Source organism: Leopardus geoffroyi, chromosome D1 (genome assembly GCF_018350155.1).
Source record: "Leopardus geoffroyi isolate Oge1 chromosome D1, O.geoffroyi_Oge1_pat1.0, whole genome shotgun sequence".
NCBI lineage: Eukaryota > Metazoa > Chordata > Mammalia > Carnivora > Felidae > Leopardus > Leopardus geoffroyi.
In genome coordinates, this window is record NC_059329.1 from 85,957,290 (window position 1) to 85,977,998 (window position 20,709).

The following is a 20,709-nucleotide window of genomic DNA, read 5'->3' on the forward strand; positions in this document are numbered from 1 at the left end:
AAGTGAAAAACATTATGCAAATGCTAATAAAGAATAATATATGATTCCACTTATATAAGGTACCTAGATATGCAAACTCATAGAGACAGGAAGTAGAATAAAAGTTACCAGAGGCTGGGCAATGGAGGAATGGGGAGTTATTGCTCAATGGGGAAAGAGTTTCTGTTTGAGATGATGACAAAGTTTCAAAAATAGTGACAATGTTTATACAACACTGTAAATATACTTAGTGGCATTGAATAGTACCCTTAGAAAAAAATAAAAGTGAATTTTATCACAAAAAGGATTTTTAGCAATATTTATTTATTTTTGAGAGAGAGCGAGGGGCAGAGAGAGACAGAGAAGCAACTCCACATCCATTCAAGTTTTATCATGAGATTGCAGCAATTCAGTTGCATCTTCAGACTCCACTTCTAATTCTAGTTTTCTTGCTATTTCTACCACATCCATGGTCACTTTCTGAAGGTTTGAAACCCTCAAAGTCAACGATGAAGGCTGGAATTAACTTCTTCCAAACTCTTGTTAATGTTGACATTTTGACCTCTTCCCATGAATCATTAATGTTGTTAATGTCATCTAGAATGGCAAATCCTTTCCAGAAGGCTTTCAGTTTACTTTGCCCAGATCCATCAGAGGAATCACTATCTATTGCAGTTACAGCCTTATGAAATATATTTCTTAAATAATAAGGCTTGAAAGTTAAAATTACTCCTTGATCCATGGGGTGAAGAATGGATGCTGTGTTAGCAGGCATGAAAACATTCATCTCATTGTACGTCTTCATCAGAGCTCTGGGGTGACCAGATACATTGTCAGTGAGCAGTAACACTTTGAAGGAATCTTTTTTTGTGAGAAAACCTTAAACTTAAAATATTCAGTAAACTATGTTGTAAATAAACGTGCTGTCATCCAGGGTTTGGTGTTCCCTTTATAGAGAACAGACTGAATAGATTTAGCATAATTCTTAAGGGCCCTAGATTTTCAGAATGATAAATAAGCACTGGCTTCAACTTCAAGTCATCAGTTGCATTAGCCCCTAACAAGAGAATCAGCCTGTCCTTAGAAGCTTTGAAGCCAGGCACTGACTTCTCCTCTCTACCTATGAAAGTCCCAGATGGCATCTTCTTTCAATAGAAGGCTATTTTGTCTATGTCTATATTGAAAATCTAGTTTAGTGTGACCACCTTTGTTAATGATCTTAGCTAGATCTTCTCAATAATGTTGCAGCTTCTACATGAGCTCTTGCTGCTTCACTACATACTTCTATGTTACAAAGACAGCTTCTTTCTTCAAACCTCACAAACCAACCTCTGCTAGCTTCAAGCTTCTTCTGAAGGTTCCTCATCTGTCTCAGCCTTCACAGAATTCAAGAGAGTTGGAGGCTTGACCCGGATTAGGCTTTCAGCATATCTTGGCTTTCAACATGCCTTCCTCACTAAGCTCCATATCTGGCTTTTGATTTAAAGTAAGAGATGTAGGGGTGCCTGGTTGTTCAGTCAGTTAAGTGTCAGCTCAGGTCGTAATCTCACGGTCCTGAGATCAAGCCCGCGTCGGGCTCTGTGCCAGGTGTGGAGCCTGCTTAAGATTCTCTCTCCTCCCCTCAGCCCCCCCACCAAAAGTAAAATAAAATCTTTAAAAAAAAATAAGTAAAGTGAGAGATGTGGGATTTCCCTTTCACCTGAGTACTTAGAGGCCACTGTAGGGCTATTAACTGGCCTCATTTCATATTGTTATGTCTCAGAGAATAGGGTGGCCCAAGGAGATTGAGACATGGAAAATGGCTGGGACTAGGCAGAACACATGTAAGATTAATTGGTTAAATTCACTGTCTTATATGGGCACAATGTGTGATGTCCCAAACAACTATAATAGTACCATCAAAGGTCACTGATCACAGATCACCATAACAAATAATAATGAAAAAGGCTGAAATATTGTGAGAACTACCAAAATGTGAAACAGAGACACAAAATGAGCAAATGCTGTTGGAAAAATGGTGCCAGTAGACTTTCTCATTGCAGGGTTGCCACAAGTCTCCAATTTGTAACAAATGCATTATCTGTGAAGCACAATAAAGTGAAATAAACCAAGGGATGCCTACAATACAAAATGGCCTTTAACTTTGTTTTTAACTTTCCATTTGGGGAATGAAAAATATAAAAAGTAAGACATGACATTAAAATTCTAAAGATTTTTTAAAATTTTAGTCAACATCCATTACCCTACAGTTCTGCAGATTACCAATATAGACAGTCTTGATCGGGTTCTTTGCTCAGGGTATCACAAGGCCAAATATCAGGATTTCAGACTGAGCTCTTCTCTGGAGTCACTGAGGAGCAATCCACCACCAACCACTTCTAGGTTGCTGGCAGAACCCTGTTTCTTGCAACTGAGATATAGTCTAAGGTTCCCTCTTTTTGCTTGTTACCAGCTGAGGGCATCTCTCATCTCCTTAAGGTTTCCTATATTCCTTTTCCCATGTTGTCTTCATCTTCAGACCCAGCATGTTACAACTTCCTCTTCTGTTACCAGGTGGAGAATATTCCTTTTTTCCCCTGAAAGTCTCATGATTAGATCAGGCTCAACATGGTCAGTTTCCCCATCTTTAGGTCAACTGTGCCATGTGAAAACATAATTAGGGAAGTGACATCTAAGAACGTTCACATGTTCCAGGGCTTAGGGTGGGCCATCACTGGGAAGCCAAATTCAATCAGATTCTAAAGATTTTTAAAAGCAAATCTTTTATTAAATTATTAAAGATCTTGTTTCAGTGCTGGACAATCCTGATAAAAAAGTTCTTTAGTCTGAGTTGAAATTAAAATTTCTATGCTCTGGAGAAACAAAGGGTCTTATTTCCCTTTCACCAGATTAACACAGGCCTTAGGAAACTCAAAATTATTCACCTCTGGGTTAAATATATTGCACTTACTGTCTCAGTTGTTTCATATCACATTTTCTCACCATCCTAGTCACTATGGATATATAACCCATTTTAGCAAGGGAAATATGCCTCATTTCTAGTGCTAATATTCATAAATTGGCTAAATAAAGAGCTACCTTTATGGAGGACACTGAGTTTGGATACGAGTGCAACTACTAAATAAGAGCATGGATTTTTGTCATCAGACAGCTCTGTTGTGAATCCCAGTTCTACCACTTGGTAGTTACAGGACTATGATGACTAATTTTGTGTGTCAACTTGACTGGGCTATGGGGTACCAAAATATCTAGTCAAACAATATTCTGGGTGTTCCTGTGAGGGTGCTTCTGGAATAGATTAACATTTAGATTATCAGACTGAGTAAAGCAGATTGCCGTCGCTAACATGAGTATGCCTCAACCAATCCGTTGAAGGCCTGAATAGAATAATAGGCTGACCCTCAGGCCAGTAAAAGGGGTTGAAAAGCATCAACATACTAGAGATTTTGAAGAATTTCTATAAGATATAATGTATGAAATCATAGTGATAGGTAGGTTAGGGTGGATATGACAGAGTGGAGTAGTTCTGAAAGAGGTGGTAAGGCCTACAAAACATAAAAAGTACGTTGACCCCTGGCCAAGCACACACAAAGAATGTTTCAGGGAAGATAGGACTTTTTTTCTTGTGATTCCAAAGGGGTTGTGGGCTGAATCAACAGTTATGGAGATTAGCATACTTAAAAAAGGTAAAAACTTCCTGATATGGTGCCTGGAAACCTAGGGAAGAATCCTCCTTATCTGGTTATTAGAGAAGTGCCTGGCCTGTCTGCTTATTTATTCTGAGCAAAGCACACTAATAAGTAAATCCTACCTACCTACCAAAAAACTCCCCATAAATATTCTTTCCAGTTAGGGTAAAGATTTGCTATGGAATCAAGAAAAAAACCTATTCCAATAATTTATATTATTCAACTGGTCATATATTAACATGATGGACATCTAAGGATCACCAACATTTAAGGAAACCACAAGAATGAAAAAGGCCCATGATGAAAAAAAGAACAAACAACTCTAGAGATAACAGGCAATTCAAGGGAAAAAGAAAGAAAAACAATTTTAATTAACATCTTCAGAAAAACTGGATAAGATATTGTACCTACAAAACAAGAAGCGTATGAAAGAGTAGAATTAAAAGAACAAAGAGTATAGTTTAAAGAAATTTAAAATAGAATGCCTATCCACCACCATCTCCCCCACCCCCGCCCTGCAACATACAGAAAAACTTGAAAAGTTGGAACAAAAGTTGAAGAAATACAGAGTAATAACCCAGTGTGGGTGATAATCTCTTTCAAAATAGTACAGGAAAAGAGACTCCTCTGTCCTCTCCAACACACACACACACGAGGAAAAAATAATGGAAAGGACCCAGACAATACAGAGCAGGAGAAGAAAAAAATATATATACTACTAAGTACATCTTTGATCTAGAGTAGAAGTTGTCAAACTTGGGCCAATGAGCCAAATCCTGCCAGCACCACTTTAGCAATTAAGGTTTTACTGTAATACAGAATGCTTATATGTTTACATGTTCTCTGTGGCTGCTTTCCTACTAACTACAACAGCAGAGTTAAGTTGCAACAGGGACCATATGGTGTGCAAAGCCTAAAATATTTACCATTTGGTCTTTTACAGAAACATTTGTCGAATCTTGATCTATAGCTATGCTGTCCAATATAGTAGCAACTAGCCAAATGCAGTGTTTAAATTTAAATAATAAAATTAAAACTTCAGTTCCTCAGTCATGTCAACCACACTGCAAGTGCCCAATAGCCATATGTATTTAATGGTTATTGTACTGGACACTGTAGGCATAGAACATTTCCATCAACAGAAGAAATTCTGCTGGACATGGCTTATTTGGAAATTACTACAATAGATTACTAGAACTGTATTTTAATTGTTGCTTTAAAAAGTACTATAGTGAAAAAATAAACATATAGGTAAGAGAAGCAGGAAGAAAGATTAAATTCAGAAAAAGATAAATTAGTAATGTTAGAAATGGAAATCATTAATGCATAAACCTAAGATGTCATTCTATGAAAATACGTTTAAAATATATATATATTTTTTTTTCTTTTCTTTTTTTTTTTTTTAAATAATGCTTCAGGGGCACCTGGGTAGCTCAGTCAGTTAAGCATCCAACTTCAGCTCAGGTCATGATCTCGCAGTCTGTGAGTTCAAGTCCCAAGTCAGGCTCTGTGCTGACAGCTCAGAGCCTGGAGCCTGCTTTGGATTCTGTGTCTCCATCTCTCTCTGCCCCTCCTCCACACATGCTCTGTGTCTCTCTCTGTCTCTCAAAAATGAATAAATATTACAATTTTCTTTAAAATAATGCTTCAAAGTTATTCAGAGAAAAGAAAATCCAAATATATAGCATTACAAATAAGTTAGTAAACGTCATCACAGATATAGAAGGGATTATAAAAGAATTCAATGTAGGGAATGCAAATAATGCTATCAAACTTGAAAGTAATAAAAAAAAGTGTTTCCTAAGACAATATAATTCAAAGAAAGATAAAATATGGAACGAGTCATGAATAAAAAGTTTTAAAAAGTTGTATAATAGATGGCTCCAATTTAGTTCTGAGTTAACAAGGAAAATGTTTGCTACGAATTTTAATTTTCATCTTATACTGCAAGAAACTTCATATCCAGTATATAAAGTATAAACATATTTCATACCCAGACTCTTAAACTAGAAAACAGTAGTCAAAATAACATATTTCCCACTGTTAACACTACTCATTGGGCCAAGAATTATATATTTCTTTAGAGGAGAGCTTTACTAGTCTTTGAGACCCTCCATGCAAAATCAGATATGATGTAAGAAGCTTCAAATAGAATGGTTTTAAATATGTGGCCTTTCCCTGGGTTTCCATAATTATTCGTAGTGAAGATGAACTGATCACACCTCATCAGAAATGTCCAGGACAATTAGAACAACACATGGGTTCAGATTAGCACAACAGTTTTATGCCTATGAGATTCCTCAAAGGTAACACACGAAAGGAGCACCTGGCACCAGTCACCAGTTGTTCAATTCCTTATTTGGGCTTTCTTGAAGAATAGTCCCAGTTTATCCTGCTCTAGAATTTCTTTTACTTTTATCACTGAAAATTGTTAGTGTTCTAGTGTTTACCACTAAAAATGTCTTGTTTACCTTTATAGATACATTTACTTGACAAATTTCCTTGAACTAAAACATGTTTACCTTCTGACACATTTACCCTACTACACTGAATATTCCAACATAGGAGTATACAATGGATTTTTAAATTTTAATTTTAAACTCCCCCAGTTTTCTGTTTATATTTAAATATCCACTAAAAGCGGGATGAACATAAGTACTCATGTGCTCTGGACAGTTCCAGATTATACCTGCTTTCCTTGCATCCAGTATAATGTGTTATTTTGGCATTCTTAAAATTTCCTAAAAAATTCATGGGTCAGTGAGGAAATCAAACCAAAAAAGTTGAAAATATTTTGAAATAAATGCTTATGAAAACATAAAATATTAAAAGTTGTAGGATGCAGCAAAAGCAGTATTTAGAGAAATTACACTCTTAACTATAAAGAGTATATTAGAAAAGAAGAAAGGAAGAAAATCGATGAATTAAGCTTTTATCACAAGGGGGAAAACCAAAATCTCAGCAAATCAAAACCAATAAATGTAGAAAACAGATAAAAATAAAAAGCAGTAATTGACATAGTAAAAACTAAACAGAAAACAGAAAAAAAATTCAGCCCAAAAGTTGGATTTTTGGGAAAAGAATAAAAATGAAAAATCTCTAGCAATCCTAACTATGAAAAAAGGAAGAAACACAAATAATATTAGCAATTATAGTCATTAAAAACATAGTAAGAACTGCTTCTAGTATGGTGAAGTACACTTACAACAAACTCTTCCCATAGATAACCATAAAAGCAAGACCAAATACAAAAACAATTATCTGAAGGCTCTACAGACTAAATAGAAGCCAAAAGATTTTGCTGACGAGTCAAAGTTGTAAAAGATTGTCACAAAGGTTTCTTATTTTTACAGATTTAGTTTCAGCACAATACAGTATAAGTAGTTAAAAAAGGAAAAAAGTCATCCTGAAAAACCTGAAGTATCGCAAACTAACCAATGAAATGGGGAAGCCAGAAAAAAAAATCTACCTAATCAATGTGATTTTACTTATTGAAAAAGTAATGATTCAATATAGCAGGGAAAGAACTGTCTTTTCAATAAATGGTAGTAGGTCAATAAACTATATAGGAAAAACAAATACACCTTTACTCCTACATAACACCGAAGGAAAAATAAAATCAATTCCAGCAGATTACAGAAGAAATATCTAGAAGAAACATTGAGATCATCTTTGAAATCTTGGAGTAGGCAAACAGCCATAAAATAAAAAATTGATACATCAGAATATATTCTGACTAAAAATGAAAGACAAAAATATGAAAAGGTAGGGCACTCGGCTGGCTCAGTCTGTGGAGCATGCTACTCTTGATCTCAGCATTGTGAGTTAAAAGCCCCATGTTACAGGAAAAGATTACTTAAAAAATAAAATCTTAAAAAAAAAAAAAAAAGAAAAATATGAGGGGCACCTGGGTGACTCAGTCGATTAAGCATCTGACTTCGGCTCAGGTCATGATCTCACAGCCCATGAGTTCAAGCCCCATGTCTGGCTCTGTGCTGACAGCTGAGAGCCTGGAGCCTGCTTCAGATTCTGTGTCTCCTCTGTGCCCCTCCTCCACTCCAGCTTGGTCTCTCCCTTTCTCTCAAAAATAAATAAACATAAAAAAAAAAAAGAATATGAAAAGGGAAGTCACAGACTAAGAGAGGAAATTTGTAACACATTTATTCCAAACTGGACTTCTTTCCAAAATATAAAAAGAATCTAAAAATCTAGACAATCCAACAATACTTAAAAAAAAAAAAAAAAAAAAAAAAATTAGCAAAGACATGACCAGACTCTTCACACAAGAAGTTTATCTAAATGGCCAATAAACATACAAACAGGTGCTCAACTTGATCAGTCAAAATCCAAACGACAATGTTATACCACAACCCTTTCAGAAAGGCTACAGTGAAAAGAAAATATTAAGTGTTGGTAAGGATGACAGGCAACTGAAATTCTCAAACATTCCTGGTAAGAGTGTAAATTGGTACAACCACGTTAGAAAAATATTTGGCCCCAAACAGCAAACTAGCCAAATCCCTTTCAACAGTAGAATGAATAATGAATTGTGATATATTTACACAATACTACAATTTTTTTAATTTTTATTAAAAAAATTTTTTTAACATTTATTTTATTTTTGAAAGACATAGAGCGACAGAGTGCAACTGGGGTAGGGTAGGGGCAGAGAAGAGACAGGGGGACACAGAATCCGAAGCAGGCTCCAGGCTCTGAGCTGTTAGCACAGAGCCTAAAGCAGGGCTCAAACTCACATACTGTGAGATCGTGACCTGAGCCGAAGTCGGACACTTAACCAACTGAGCCACCCAGGTGCCCCAATTTTTTTTTTTTTTAAGTTTATTTGAGAGTAGCAAGGATGGTGGAGGGGCAGAGAGAGAGAGAGAGAGAGAGAGAGAGAGAGAGAGAGAGAATCCCAAGCAGGCTCTGCACTGACAGCACAGAGCCCGATTCAGGGATTGAATTTATACGAACCATGAGATCATGACCTGAGCCGAAATAAGAGTTGGATGCTGAGCCATCCAGGCATCCCTACACATCACTATAAAGCAATAAATAATCCACATCTGTACACATTAATAGCAATCATTTCACAAATACAGTGTTGAACAAAAGAAGTCAAATAGTGATGGCTTCATTTACATAAAGTACAAAAACAGGTAAAGCAAATCAGGACCATGGTTTCTCTTTGTGAATGTACTAAAAGGAAGCAAAAAGAGATTACACGGGGTTAAGAACTCACCCTGTGCACACGATTTTGACATTTATTCATTCAATCATGCTGCCAGAACACCATCAGACCTTGTAGTAAGCCTCTACAAGATCTCTATTAATATGGTTTACCTTCATAGTCACAGTTGTAATATGAACCCTAAGTCTCAAAAAGCCACTGAGGTATCCATTTCAGTCATAAGATGCTAGTTGCTTACCATGACCATTAAGTTTTCTGATATACCTTAAATAGGTTGCTACAGTTTTAGAACTGCACTCGAAGACTTCTCAGAATACCAACTTGTTGGAACCCTTGTGAAAATGGTCCTACTATGTGGCAACAAAAGTGATATAGACATTGCTTATGGAAACCTCAGATTGAAATTTTATACAGCTAATTTCATATTAAAGAAGTTTTAGGGTTACAAAATTGAGAGAAAAGTACAGAAATTTTCCATATACTCTTGACTCCACACGTGTATAGCCTCCCCTATTATCAATATTAGTCACCAGAAAATAGCATATTTTTTTACCAAGGATGAACCTATTTGAGATATTATAATCACCCAAAGTCCACAGCTGATCTTAGGATTCACGTTTGGTGCTGTACATTTCTATGGGTTTGGACAAAAGTATAGTGACATATCCAACAATTATATGGAACATTTTCACTAAAAATCCCCTATGCTCTGTTTATTCATCTTCCCCACCAAACACTTCTGACAACCACTGATCTTTTTATGGTCTCCACAGTTTTGCTTTTCCAGAATTTCATAGAGTTGGACTAGGTATGTAGCTTTTTCAAATTGGTTTCTTTCACTTAGTAATTTGCATTTAAGGTTCCTCCATGTCTTTTCATAGCTTGATAGCTCATTTGTTTTTACCACTGAATAATATTCCATCGTCCAGAATTTTATTCATTCATTCACTTAATGAAGGACATCTTGGTTGCTTCTAAGTTTTGGCAATTATGAATAAAGCTGCTATAAACAAACATCCATGTGCAAGTATGCATGTGGATATTTTCAACTCCTTTGGATAAATGCCTAGGTGAATGACTGTTGGAGCATATGGTAAGAGCGTGTTCAGTTTTGTAAGAAATCTCCAAATTATCTTCCAAAGTGGCTGTACAATTTTGATTTTCATCAGCAATGTATAAGAGTTCCTGTTGCTCCACATTCTCATCAGCACTTGGTGTTGTCAGTGTTTCAGATTTTGGCCACTTTAGTAGGTATGCACTAATATCTCAATGTTGCTTAAATTTCCATTTCTCTGATGACATATGATGTGAAGCATCCTTTCATTTGCTTTTTGTCATCTGTATGTCTTCTTTGGTCAAGTGTATCATAAGGTTTTTGGCCCATTTTTAAATCTGGTTGTTTACTATGGAGTTTTTTTTAAACAGTTTATATATTCTGGATAACAATATTTTATCAGGTATATCATTTGCAAATATTTTCTTGAGTATGTAGCTTTTCTTCTCATTCCCTTGACATTGTCTCTCAAAGAGCAAGAATTTTTAATTTTAATGAACTCAAGGTAATCAATTCCTTCTTTCATGGATATCTTTGGTTTCACATCTAAAAAAGTATCATATACCCAAGATTGTCTAGTTTTCTCCTATGTTATCTTCTAGGAGTTCTATAGTTTTGCATCTTATGTTTAGATATGTGATCCAGTAGAGTTAATTTTTGTGAAGGATGTAAGGTCTGTGCCTAGATTCTAATTTTTCTTTGCCATTTATATGTTCTTCCAGCATCATCTGTTGAAAAGACTATCTTTGCTTCATTATATTACCTTCACTCATTTGTCAAAGATCAGTTGATTGTAGTTATGTGAATTTATTTCTGGGTACTCTATTCTGTTCCACTGATCTGTCTATTCTTTTGCCAATTCCACAGTCTTAATTAGCATGACTTTGTAGTAAATCTTGAAGTCATGTGGTTTCAGTCCTCCAATTTTGCTATTTGTGTTTGCTATTTTTGGTCTTTTGCCTCTTCATAAGAACTTTAAAATCAGTTTGTCAATATTCATAAAGTAATTTGCTGGGATTTTTAATTTGGATTGCATTGAATCTAGAGATTAATTTGGGAAGAACCGACATCTTGACCTTGAGTTTCATACCCATAAACATGGAATATCTATTTTTTTTTTTTGGTTTTTCTTCAATTTTATTCATCAAAGTTTTGTAGTTTTCCTCTTATAGATCTTATAAGTATCTTTTTCAGATTTATGCCTAAGTACTTAATTTTTTTGGCTACTAATGTAAATTAGATTGTGTTTTCAATTTCCAATTCCACTCATTCATTGTTGGTATATAGGAGCTGATTTCATTTTGACAGCAAGGAGAGATGGCTTTAATGAGAATGTGTAGGTTGAAGTGAGATTTGAAGGATAAGTATAAATTAACTAGTGGCCTTTAGGAGGAAGAAAACTTGTGGAGTACAGGAGAATGAATAAATGCTAGAGTAGAGAGAGTAAGGAAATTTACAGAACGATGTGCCTAGAGAGGCAAGTAAAGGGAACTATATGCAAGTGCTTAGTATTGTTTTTATATTATCAGATTTCTATTTAGAAAGGATTAGGATAGCTCTTGAATAAAGAATATACTGCAGGTGAACCATGATGAGGGCTATATGTCCCAGAATGGATTAGAAAGCTATGAAAATGGGGCGCCTGGGTGGCTCAGTCGGTTAAGCCTCCGACTTCAGCTCAAGTCACGATCTCACAGTCCGTGAGTTCGAGCCCCGTGTCAGGCTCTGGGCTGATGGCTCGGAGCCTGGAGCCTGCTTCCGATTCTGTGTCTCCCTCTCTCTCTGCCCCTCCCCCGTTCATGCTCTGTCTCTCTCTGTCTCAAAAATAAATAAACGTTAAAAAAAAAAAAAAAAAGAAAGCTATGAAAAAGTAAACTCCATAGGTCTTGGCAATGTAATGGATACGGCAGACTGATGCTTGAAAGAGGACCGAGTGGGGCACCTGGGTGGCTCAGTCAGTTAAGTGTCAGACTCTGATTTCGGCTCAGGTCATGATCTCACAGTTTGTGAGTTCGAGCCCTGCATGGGGCTCTTCACTGACATTGAGGAGCTTGCTTGGGATTCCCTCCCTTTCTCTCCCTCTGTCTCTCTGCCCCTCCCCTGCTTGCACTCTATCTCTCTCTCAAAATAAATAAACATTCAAAAAAAAAAAAAAAAAAAGAGGACCAGAGTGTAAGTGAGGTTACTTGTCTTAGGCAACTAATTCTGTAAATGGTCCTATCATTTACAGAGATACAAAACACAAGAGAAAATTCATTCTTGGGCATTATGAGTTTGAGGTCCCACTAAGATTTTCAAGAAACAGGTAAAGTAAATACCTGAATTTATACTTCTGGAAGTCAGAGAAGCGTTCTGGTCTATTTATGTTAATCATTGATATATAAATGGTAACTGAAGTCCTGGGAGTGGATAAAAGAATATGGAATAAAAAGTCAAAATGGTCTTAAGGATTGCAAGATTTAATGGCAGAAAGGAGGGAAAAGAGCTTCTTTTCTTTTACACACCTTAGCCATCGAATTGTCCCCCCTCCTTTCAAAAACTGATCCTTCTCCTATGCTATGATTTCCATTCCTTGTATCTCATTCAGGTCCTTTGCTTTATCAGTTGTCTAGAATTATTTTCCAGTGCCTATTTTCTTTCTCTCTTTAACAAAACTCCTCCCTTAAACCTTTGTCATCGCCCTCTATCCCCCTTCACAGGAAAGCTTTCTAAAATGTAAAATGGTCTACTTTTACAGAATATTCATTTGCCATTCAATTCTAAATATAATTATTTTACTTTTAATTTTACTACTCCATCAAATCTTCCTTTAACAAAATCTGAGAAACATTATTACTAAATCAAATAAACACTTCCCAGCTCTTACTTTACTTTCCATTCCTCTGCCCACTTTTTATTTATTTATTTATTTGTTTATTTATTTATTTTACATTTTTTAAAATTTATTTTTGAGAGGCAGAGAGAGTCAGAGTGTGAGCGGGGGAGGGCCAGAGAGAGAGAGGGAGACACAGAATCCGAAGCAGGCTCCAGGCTCTGAGCTGTCAGCACAGAGCCTGACGCGGGGCTTGAACCCACAAACCATGAGATCATGACCTGAGCCGAAGGTGGACACCCAACCTACTGAGCCACTCAGGCACCCCAACTGCCCACTTTTTAAATGTTCATGTACCCCAAAGTTTATTCTTGGTTCTTTTTTCTTCTCATCTTAAAGTATATATTTGCTTGGTGACTTTATCCATTCCCTTGAGGTAAACTCCCAACATGTGCTAATTAATTTCAAATCTATATGTTTCATCTAGAGATCCCTCTGTCACATAACCCACGGTGTATTGGACATCTCTAGTTGGATACTACAAGGGTACCTCCAATTAAACATATTCAAAACAGGGGCATCTGGGTTGCTCAGTAGGTTAAGCATCTGACTTCGGCTCAGGTCATGATCTCACCATTCCTGAGTTCAACCCCACGTCGGGCTCTGTGCTGACAGCTCAGAGCCTGGGGCCTGTTTCATTCAGATTCTGTGTCTCACTCTCTGTCTCTGCACCCACCCCCCTCGTACTCTGTCTCTCTCTCTCTCAAAAATAAACAAACATTAAAAAATTTTTAAACATATTCAAAACAGATTTTAAAAACTCATTTTATCATCTCCCATTTTGTAGAACAACTAACACCAGAACTACAAAATTCTGCTGTTTTCCTTTATTCTTGATCCTCTGTTATTCACAAACCCGTTCAAAGCAGAAACCTGTTAGTCATCTTTGATTCCTCCTGTCAACTTTCCTTGGTCATATCAATTCTACTCCTCATAGTAATCTCTAATTCATTTCATGTTTTTTATCCCAATCGATTCTCTTCTAGTATACTCTTAGCCAAAACACAACAATCAAATATGATCATCATGCTAACACTTTACTTAAAATTTTTAAGTGATTTCCCATTTCCCATTATTTTTACAAAAAATAAGAACCACAACCTTAAAAAATCAATTAGACCTTTGTCTAACTTCTCCAGTCTCTTCTTAGCACTCTGTATAAATCATGAGAACTAACCTGCACAGAAGCAATGGATGCAGATTTATTGAAGAAAGTCTCTGCATTCTCTGTAATGGCTTTCATTGTCTATAATGCCCTTATCTCTTACACATCCTTCATCCACGCAGGTTAAACTTCCTTTTCAGTAGAAACTTCCCACAGCCCCCTCTCTCAGTCCAAGTTAGGTAACCTGCATTTGTCTTCCAAGGATTTATAATATACTTTACTATCCTATTTATCCACTTTCCTCCCACAACTCAAGGAGAAAAGAAACTATTCTTTCTCCTATAACCTGAATGCTTAGCATACTGCCTGGGATTTAGTATGCGCTCAACAAACAACTGTTGTTAATTATTAAGTTGTTATTAATCATTATTAACACCACACCTAAACATATTCTTTTAACTCTTCCCTTCCACAAATACCTCATTTATTCCAATGTTTTATACACAACTCTACATACTGGTAAATTCAAGATTTTGCTTTGAGGGCAAAAGTTTTGTCTTCATCAAAAAAAAATTAAGACAGATTAATTTATTCTATGATCATGTTATATGAAAGATACAGCCTCATTTCAAGAATGGCTTTGTGTGCATATATACAGCATGCTTTCCTAATTATAAAGTTGAAAACCAATTCTTCATTTCTAGTAATAAGATAAACAAAGCATCATACCATTGCCTTTAGAAAACTAAAGGGTGAAGTAAATGGAGTAGAAAATAAGGGAATATGTAGTAAAGAAGCCCATAAACATTCAATATTGGTAGTATTTCAAAGTTTTCAGAGCAGCAAAAATATCCAAGAAGTTTCCATTTGATATTAGACTGCTTTGTTCCTTTTGTTTTGGCCTTCTTAGTACTTATTCACCGCAGGAAAATATTAGCGCCAATTGTCCAATGTGTTCACTTCAACTGCTATGCTGTTTTCTACATGTTAATCTTGTATCCCCAAATGAGAACGTTTTTACTTCAATAGGCCTAAAATGATATATTAGGTCTAAGCAGAAAGCAAGCACTCAACAGCTATTTATTGAATAATTTAGATTACAAATATATACTGATGAAAGAGTCTAAATGAAAGCATCTAAACCTTGATCAAGCTTTCCAGCTGATATATTGTTAAAGAGTAAGGTGGTTTGTTTTGTAGTCTTAACATTTTACTTTAAAAACAAAAACAAAACCCACCAGCCACTATTTCACAATACTAACTGCAATTTATCAAACAGAACAGGCCAAAAAGTTTTAACAAGTCACTGCAATTTAAAACAATCCTATGGCAAGAATTTCAGTGAGGTTGGATATATTTTTAAAGTATCATAGATTACTGTCAAAACCAATAATGTAGTAACGCAGGCATGATTTGGGAGTCTATTTTAGTTTAGTCATTTGTCAATCGTGAGTACCTTAAAAATCACTCCTCTAACCAGCTCAGTTTTGAGAAAAGTTTTAAATCCAAAGACACATCTCTAAATCACATCTTTTTTCAGCACATAAAATTCTAACAAAAAAGCTCTCAATTCAGAGTTCACAAATCACTAGAAAAAGAAAGTACATACACATCCAATACTCACCAGGTTTTTTTTTGGGGGGGGGGGGCGGGGGAAGAGACTTAAAGTATTTTCTGTTATTTGCAGCTGCCTTAACAGCAAATGACAATTAAATGTGTGAACAAGGTTGTCAGAGTAACACTTGTCATTCACACTACTTATGGAAACGCGCCCCAAGACTTCCAGAAGCACTAATTAAAATTAACGAAAGCTTCTCACGGGGACTTGTCAGAGAAGTACATTTTGTCATTTGCTGTTTGAAACAGGAACACTAAATCGCCTCAAAGCTCAAGAGTTTTCCCCTTAAGGTCTAAATCCAACCCACCTCCCTGGCATCGGCACTGATGAACTGAGCCCAGATGCTGAGCAAGCAACTCATTAAGAGTTCCAATTCCAATTTCTTCAATATAACACAACCATCCCGAGAAAGAAAAAAAAGAAAGATAAAGGAAAAAAAAAAACAATCCTGATGTTAAAGGCGGTATGAATTTTCTTTCAGAAATCAGAAGAGAAAGAGGCGAGGGAAAATATCTTTTCTCTTTACCAAGGAGCGGTGAAAGGTGCAATTTCCCACTGGTAGTTTCTAGATATATCGCTCCTTTACTAGCCTTTTCTTTAACTCAGAGTGAATACTCAAAACGAGAAAAATTTTGAACACGACCCACCTCTATCCCCAAAGAACCAAGGTAGACTCACCCAGGACTCAGGTGGGCCTTTCTCACCTGGGCCCCAGAAAAGTCCGCCGTCCCCACGTAAAGCTCACTTTTCAGCAATCCTCCTTGCGATTGGTTGACTAGAAAGAGAACTCTCAATCCTATTGGCCACGAGAGCCGTGGTACTGGGCAAGGAGGCGGGAGTTTGGGACTGGCTCTGACAGGCCCGCTGCTTGAGTTCCCAGAGTTCCTATTGGGTCAACGCGGGAAGCTCCAAGATGGCGGCAGTGGCGACCTGCGGCACCGGCGCTGGGAGTACTGGATCTATGGTGGCGGCAGGCAGCAAGAACAACGTCACCAGTTTCCAGAGGAGGGGTCCTAGAGCCAGCGGTTCTGACAGCAGCTATTCTCGACTGGTGTCCATCGCGGGCACACGACCGTCGGTACGGAATGGACAGCTGCTGGTATCAACTGGGCTCCCAGCCCTGGACCAGCTCTTAGGTCGGTTCAGAACGGAGATTTGGGTTTAGGGAGGGCACCTGCCGGGGAAGCCACCCTAACCTCACGTCTCTCTCTCCCCCTCAGCCTTCGGACGTGGAGAGGATAGTCCGGTCTGATAGTGACGCAGGGGAGGAAGGGTTACACTGAGACTTTTAAATGCTGTTACTGCTCCCACTTTCTACTGTGGTTCTGGCCCACCAACCTTATTTAGGTTACGACGGGATCCCTACATGTTTTTTGTTTGTTTGTTTGTTTTCTTGAAATGCTGCCTAATAAGGGGGAATCATTAATACTTGGAGACGGTTTGGCCTTCATCTCTAGGATCCCCTCCTGGCCTCTGATTGCACCCTTCTGTCAACGCCAGGTAGTTCGTGGTTTGGCCTAACCTACAAAAGTTTGTATCATTGTGAGAAATGAGCTTCATTTGAAAATGCTGGGGAAGAAAAAAAAAAAAAAAGTAACTTCCCTTCTTTCACCGCCAGGCTGCTTATCTCCTGGTTCTGAATCTTTAAACAAACTCTACTGGCTTTTAAGGGAATGGATGTTAAAGGCTTATGTGGATTCAAAGTAGTTAAATCCTGTTGTTGATATTGACGGTCATACTAGTGTCTGCGTTAAATATATGTATATAAATTTTTGTTAATTTTTTTCTCTATATATTTTGCCTCCCAGAGTTAAACTCCAAAGATACGTTTAAGGTTAATTCCTATTTTAATGAGAAAAAGAAATCCAGTTCTTAGGTCTTCCTGTAAAATCTGTAATTTTTCATGAGAAGCCTACTGAAGAGTAGCTTGTTTCATAACTATTATGTTGCAGAGATTGACCACATTAGATTGGTAGGACAGAGCTGCTGTGATAAGAGCTTGTAAATTAGTTAATACCTGTTAGAATGTTTCTTCATTAAAATTGGTCTGTTTATATTTCATAACTTCTATATAGTATGTGATATGTGTCAGTTAAATCTTGTACACTTTCATAAAATATTATAAATGACATTGCTGGTTCTTGTACTTCACTTGACATTTCTCTATTTTTTACCCTTCAAGGTACACTTTTCAGGTAGGTTTAGTGCAAAGGAAATTGACAAGGCAAGCAAACTGTGAGAAAGAGTGTGGCTTCTTGTCTCTGTTATTTCACATCCTTAACTGGATCCTGGTTATTTCTACATAAATTTAACTATTTTCACTTAATTGTTTTAAGTCCGTTGCCTTCCTCAATTTCATGGTACTAAAAACAAATGATTCAAAATATCTAGTTAGCAAATATTTATCTCACTTTTTTCCCTGGTGAATTTTACCTGGTGTTGTCCTATATTTGAACTGAAAGCTTGAAAGCTGTTCTTAGTCCTTGCCTTTTTTTTTTTTTTTTTTAATTCGGTGGAGATCTGTAACTTCATTCACTTGATCCTGAAGCTATTCAAACAAAAAGGTCACATTTCTGACATTATACCTTCAGTTTCTCATTAGAATAACAAAATGCCTAGCACAGTTCCTGGCATATAGTTGATTCTCATTAAGGTCTTGATTGAAAGAAAATAATGCGTAAAAAAAAAAAAAAAAACCTGGACAAGAGATTCTGAAACATGTAGGTTGAGTTATGTGTTTGAGCTCTAAAAACAGACACAAATACAGTGATGTGAACAGAGTCATAAAACGAGAGACCGTCTATCTAGGCTGATCTTTGGGCTTCAAATTTAGTGTTCACTATGCTACAGCTGTCTCAAATTTTTGAGAACTCTTAAGTGGCTTTAAGCATTCATCAAACCTAAGACTAATGATTTAAGTATGTGTCTTAAAGCACCCACCAAAAAGTTAACCCAAAGCACCTTCCTTATGTGTTTCTACAGTGATATAAACTTGAACTATAATTTAAAAATCTTCCAGATTTGCTTGAGGGGGACCCTAGTATTTGACTGTAATAAGCTTATGCTGAAAATTGGTGTTCATTAAGATCATTGAAATAGGTATCAGTTTTTGGATATTTTGAAATATATTTTGCATGTGTACAGTTAATTCTCAAAGAGCACAGAAGTTGAAGAGGTTGTTATTATAGAAGTTAGTACATTTGGAATAATAAATATGTCTAGAAGTATTTTAGTTGTTAACTTCTTAATGGCATTTTTGTATTTTGATTTTTTTATTTTGTATAGCTCTGTAGAGCAAATCCATTACATTTGTTTTACATTAAAATATTATTTGGAAGTGAAACATTTGGCTGCTTATGTGTATACACATAAATATAAGTAATTAGATTATATTGTTATTCTAAAATATTATTTGACTCAGATTGTGACAAGCCTAATATAACCATATTGTGACAAAATATAATGATAGTAGGATGTTATGATACCAGAATGGTGAAACTGTGCTATAACATTGTATTTATTGCCTAAATGTATTTTGCGGTTACTGTGTAACAAGTAAATATTGTATTGTCACTGCCATGCAGTGCAGTGATTTTTACTACTGCCACTGTGATGTCAATGTAATTTTAAGCATAGATGCAAAATATATTTAAATGTATATTTGAATATATTACACAGGCAAATTGAATGTTGGTCTTTTGAACATATGCTGATATTTCTATTCATATTCCCAAGTGCTTTATAAATTTGAGGATTCCCCATATCAACATCTTTTAAATGTGATCTAATCATATTAAATACTTTTGTTATGACAACTTAAATTTTGTTAGATATTGACATACATTTTCCAACTTGGCCACATTGAAATTTTTTCAAATTCTAAGATTTCCTAACCCAGGCTCCCAGCCTTGCCTTTCCAGGACATTTATGTTGTTATACGAGGACACTATATGTAAATATTTCATTTTTCTTCTTCTAAAAATTGGCAAAAAGTTTACAGTAGGTGAAGAATTCTGGCAGGATTTCTTTTTTTCTAGAATAAAAAAATATAGCTCATCCTAGGATCATACTGTCTAACCTGGAGGAATTTTCCCCAACCTCATCCTTCAAAAGGATACTTGAAGAAAGAGTGATTTCCCAGGTTTGACTGGCTTAAAATTTATGTGCTGTTTGGAACTTACTCAGTTTTGACAGTCAAGTGAATAGAAGATAGGGATTTGGGATAAATAATAGTTCGGGAAGAACACTCCAAAGAAGCCTGATGGTTGCTGCCATTTTCAACACTAATGTCAAAAAGTAAAAATACTGGTGGGCTTATTTCCTTTGCACCACAGTGTCTTAATATAGAGTGTGAAATGTACTTTGAGTTTGGACTATATATTAAAAATAATCCTGGTTATGATAGTTTAGCAACTGATATCTGTACATTTAAGGAAAACGTAGTTTATTCCTTTGTATTGTTATATAAAACTGTTTCATATAATTTAAACTACAGAACCATTCTCGCTGTTAGTAGCTTTTTCTATTTTGTTTCCCATATTTGCCCAGCTAATAGTTTTGATAATCAAGAATTGTCAGGATATTTACTACCTCCTAGTGACACATGAAAAAGTTGAATTGTTAACGAAATAAACTGCAATTTAATTTGAGGTATGGCATTAAGTAGTTAAGGACATTGCTATGAACCAAGGAAAGAATATGAACTTTTTGTGCATTGTTTTTTCCCTAAAATGACCTTCTATGATTTTATACAAAACTATTCCTTTATAGAAAACACTAGAAAGAACTGATATAAATCGTTGTCTTTCCTGACTTTTCGTTCTTTTCCCTTTTACTTCCTGTAACTGAAAAAGGAGATGTCTTTGTAAGATTTCACTTCTGGGCCTTCTTGTCCCAATATATTAATTTGGCCTTGCTTACCCAGAATTTATAGCTTAATTAGAGATTTGTTTTGGGAAGTGTATGGGGATTGAATTTTCTACCTTTAAAATCATTTTCTGGGGTCCCTGGCGAGCTCAGTTGGTAGAGCATGTGACTTTTGATATCAGGGTTGTGAGTTCAAGCCCCACATTGGACATGGAGCCTACTTAAAAAAAAAAAAAAAAAAATTGTAGGAGTGCCTGGGTGGCTCAGTCGGTTAAGCATCGACTCTTGATTTCTGCTCAGGTCTTGATCTCAAGGTTGGTGGAATTGAGCCCTGC

The 20,709-nt window shown here is 36.2% G+C and overlaps 2 protein-coding genes across 15 annotated transcripts in view; one reads left to right on the forward strand and one right to left on the reverse strand.

Moving 5' to 3' along the window:
• The window catches only part of IMMP1L (inner mitochondrial membrane peptidase subunit 1), an 81,774-nt gene extending 65,498 nt beyond the window's left edge, over nucleotides 1–16,276 (reverse strand). For 2 of the 10 annotated variants that reach the window (XM_045484864.1, XM_045484869.1), the window contains exon 1: nucleotides 16,187–16,276. The gene's annotated coding sequence lies outside the window, so the exon portion shown is untranslated. Of the gene's footprint in view, nucleotides 1–14,811; nucleotides 14,922–16,155 lie in introns of all 10 variants that reach the window. The other 8 variants (XM_045484868.1, XM_045484865.1, XM_045484874.1 and 5 more) reach the window with 7 other exon arrangements.
• A 103-nt stretch (nucleotides 16,277–16,379) lies between these two features.
• ELP4 (elongator acetyltransferase complex subunit 4) overlaps nucleotides 16,380–20,709 on the forward strand; it is a 251,191-nt gene continuing 246,861 nt past the window's right edge. For all 5 annotated transcript variants that reach the window (XM_045484854.1, XM_045484856.1, XM_045484858.1 and 2 more), the window contains exon 1: nucleotides 16,380–16,644. In XM_045484854.1, coding sequence (XP_045340810.1) covers nucleotides 16,422–16,644 — 223 coding nt within the window. In that variant the 5' untranslated portion in view covers nucleotides 16,380–16,421. The remainder of the gene's footprint in view (nucleotides 16,645–20,709) is intronic.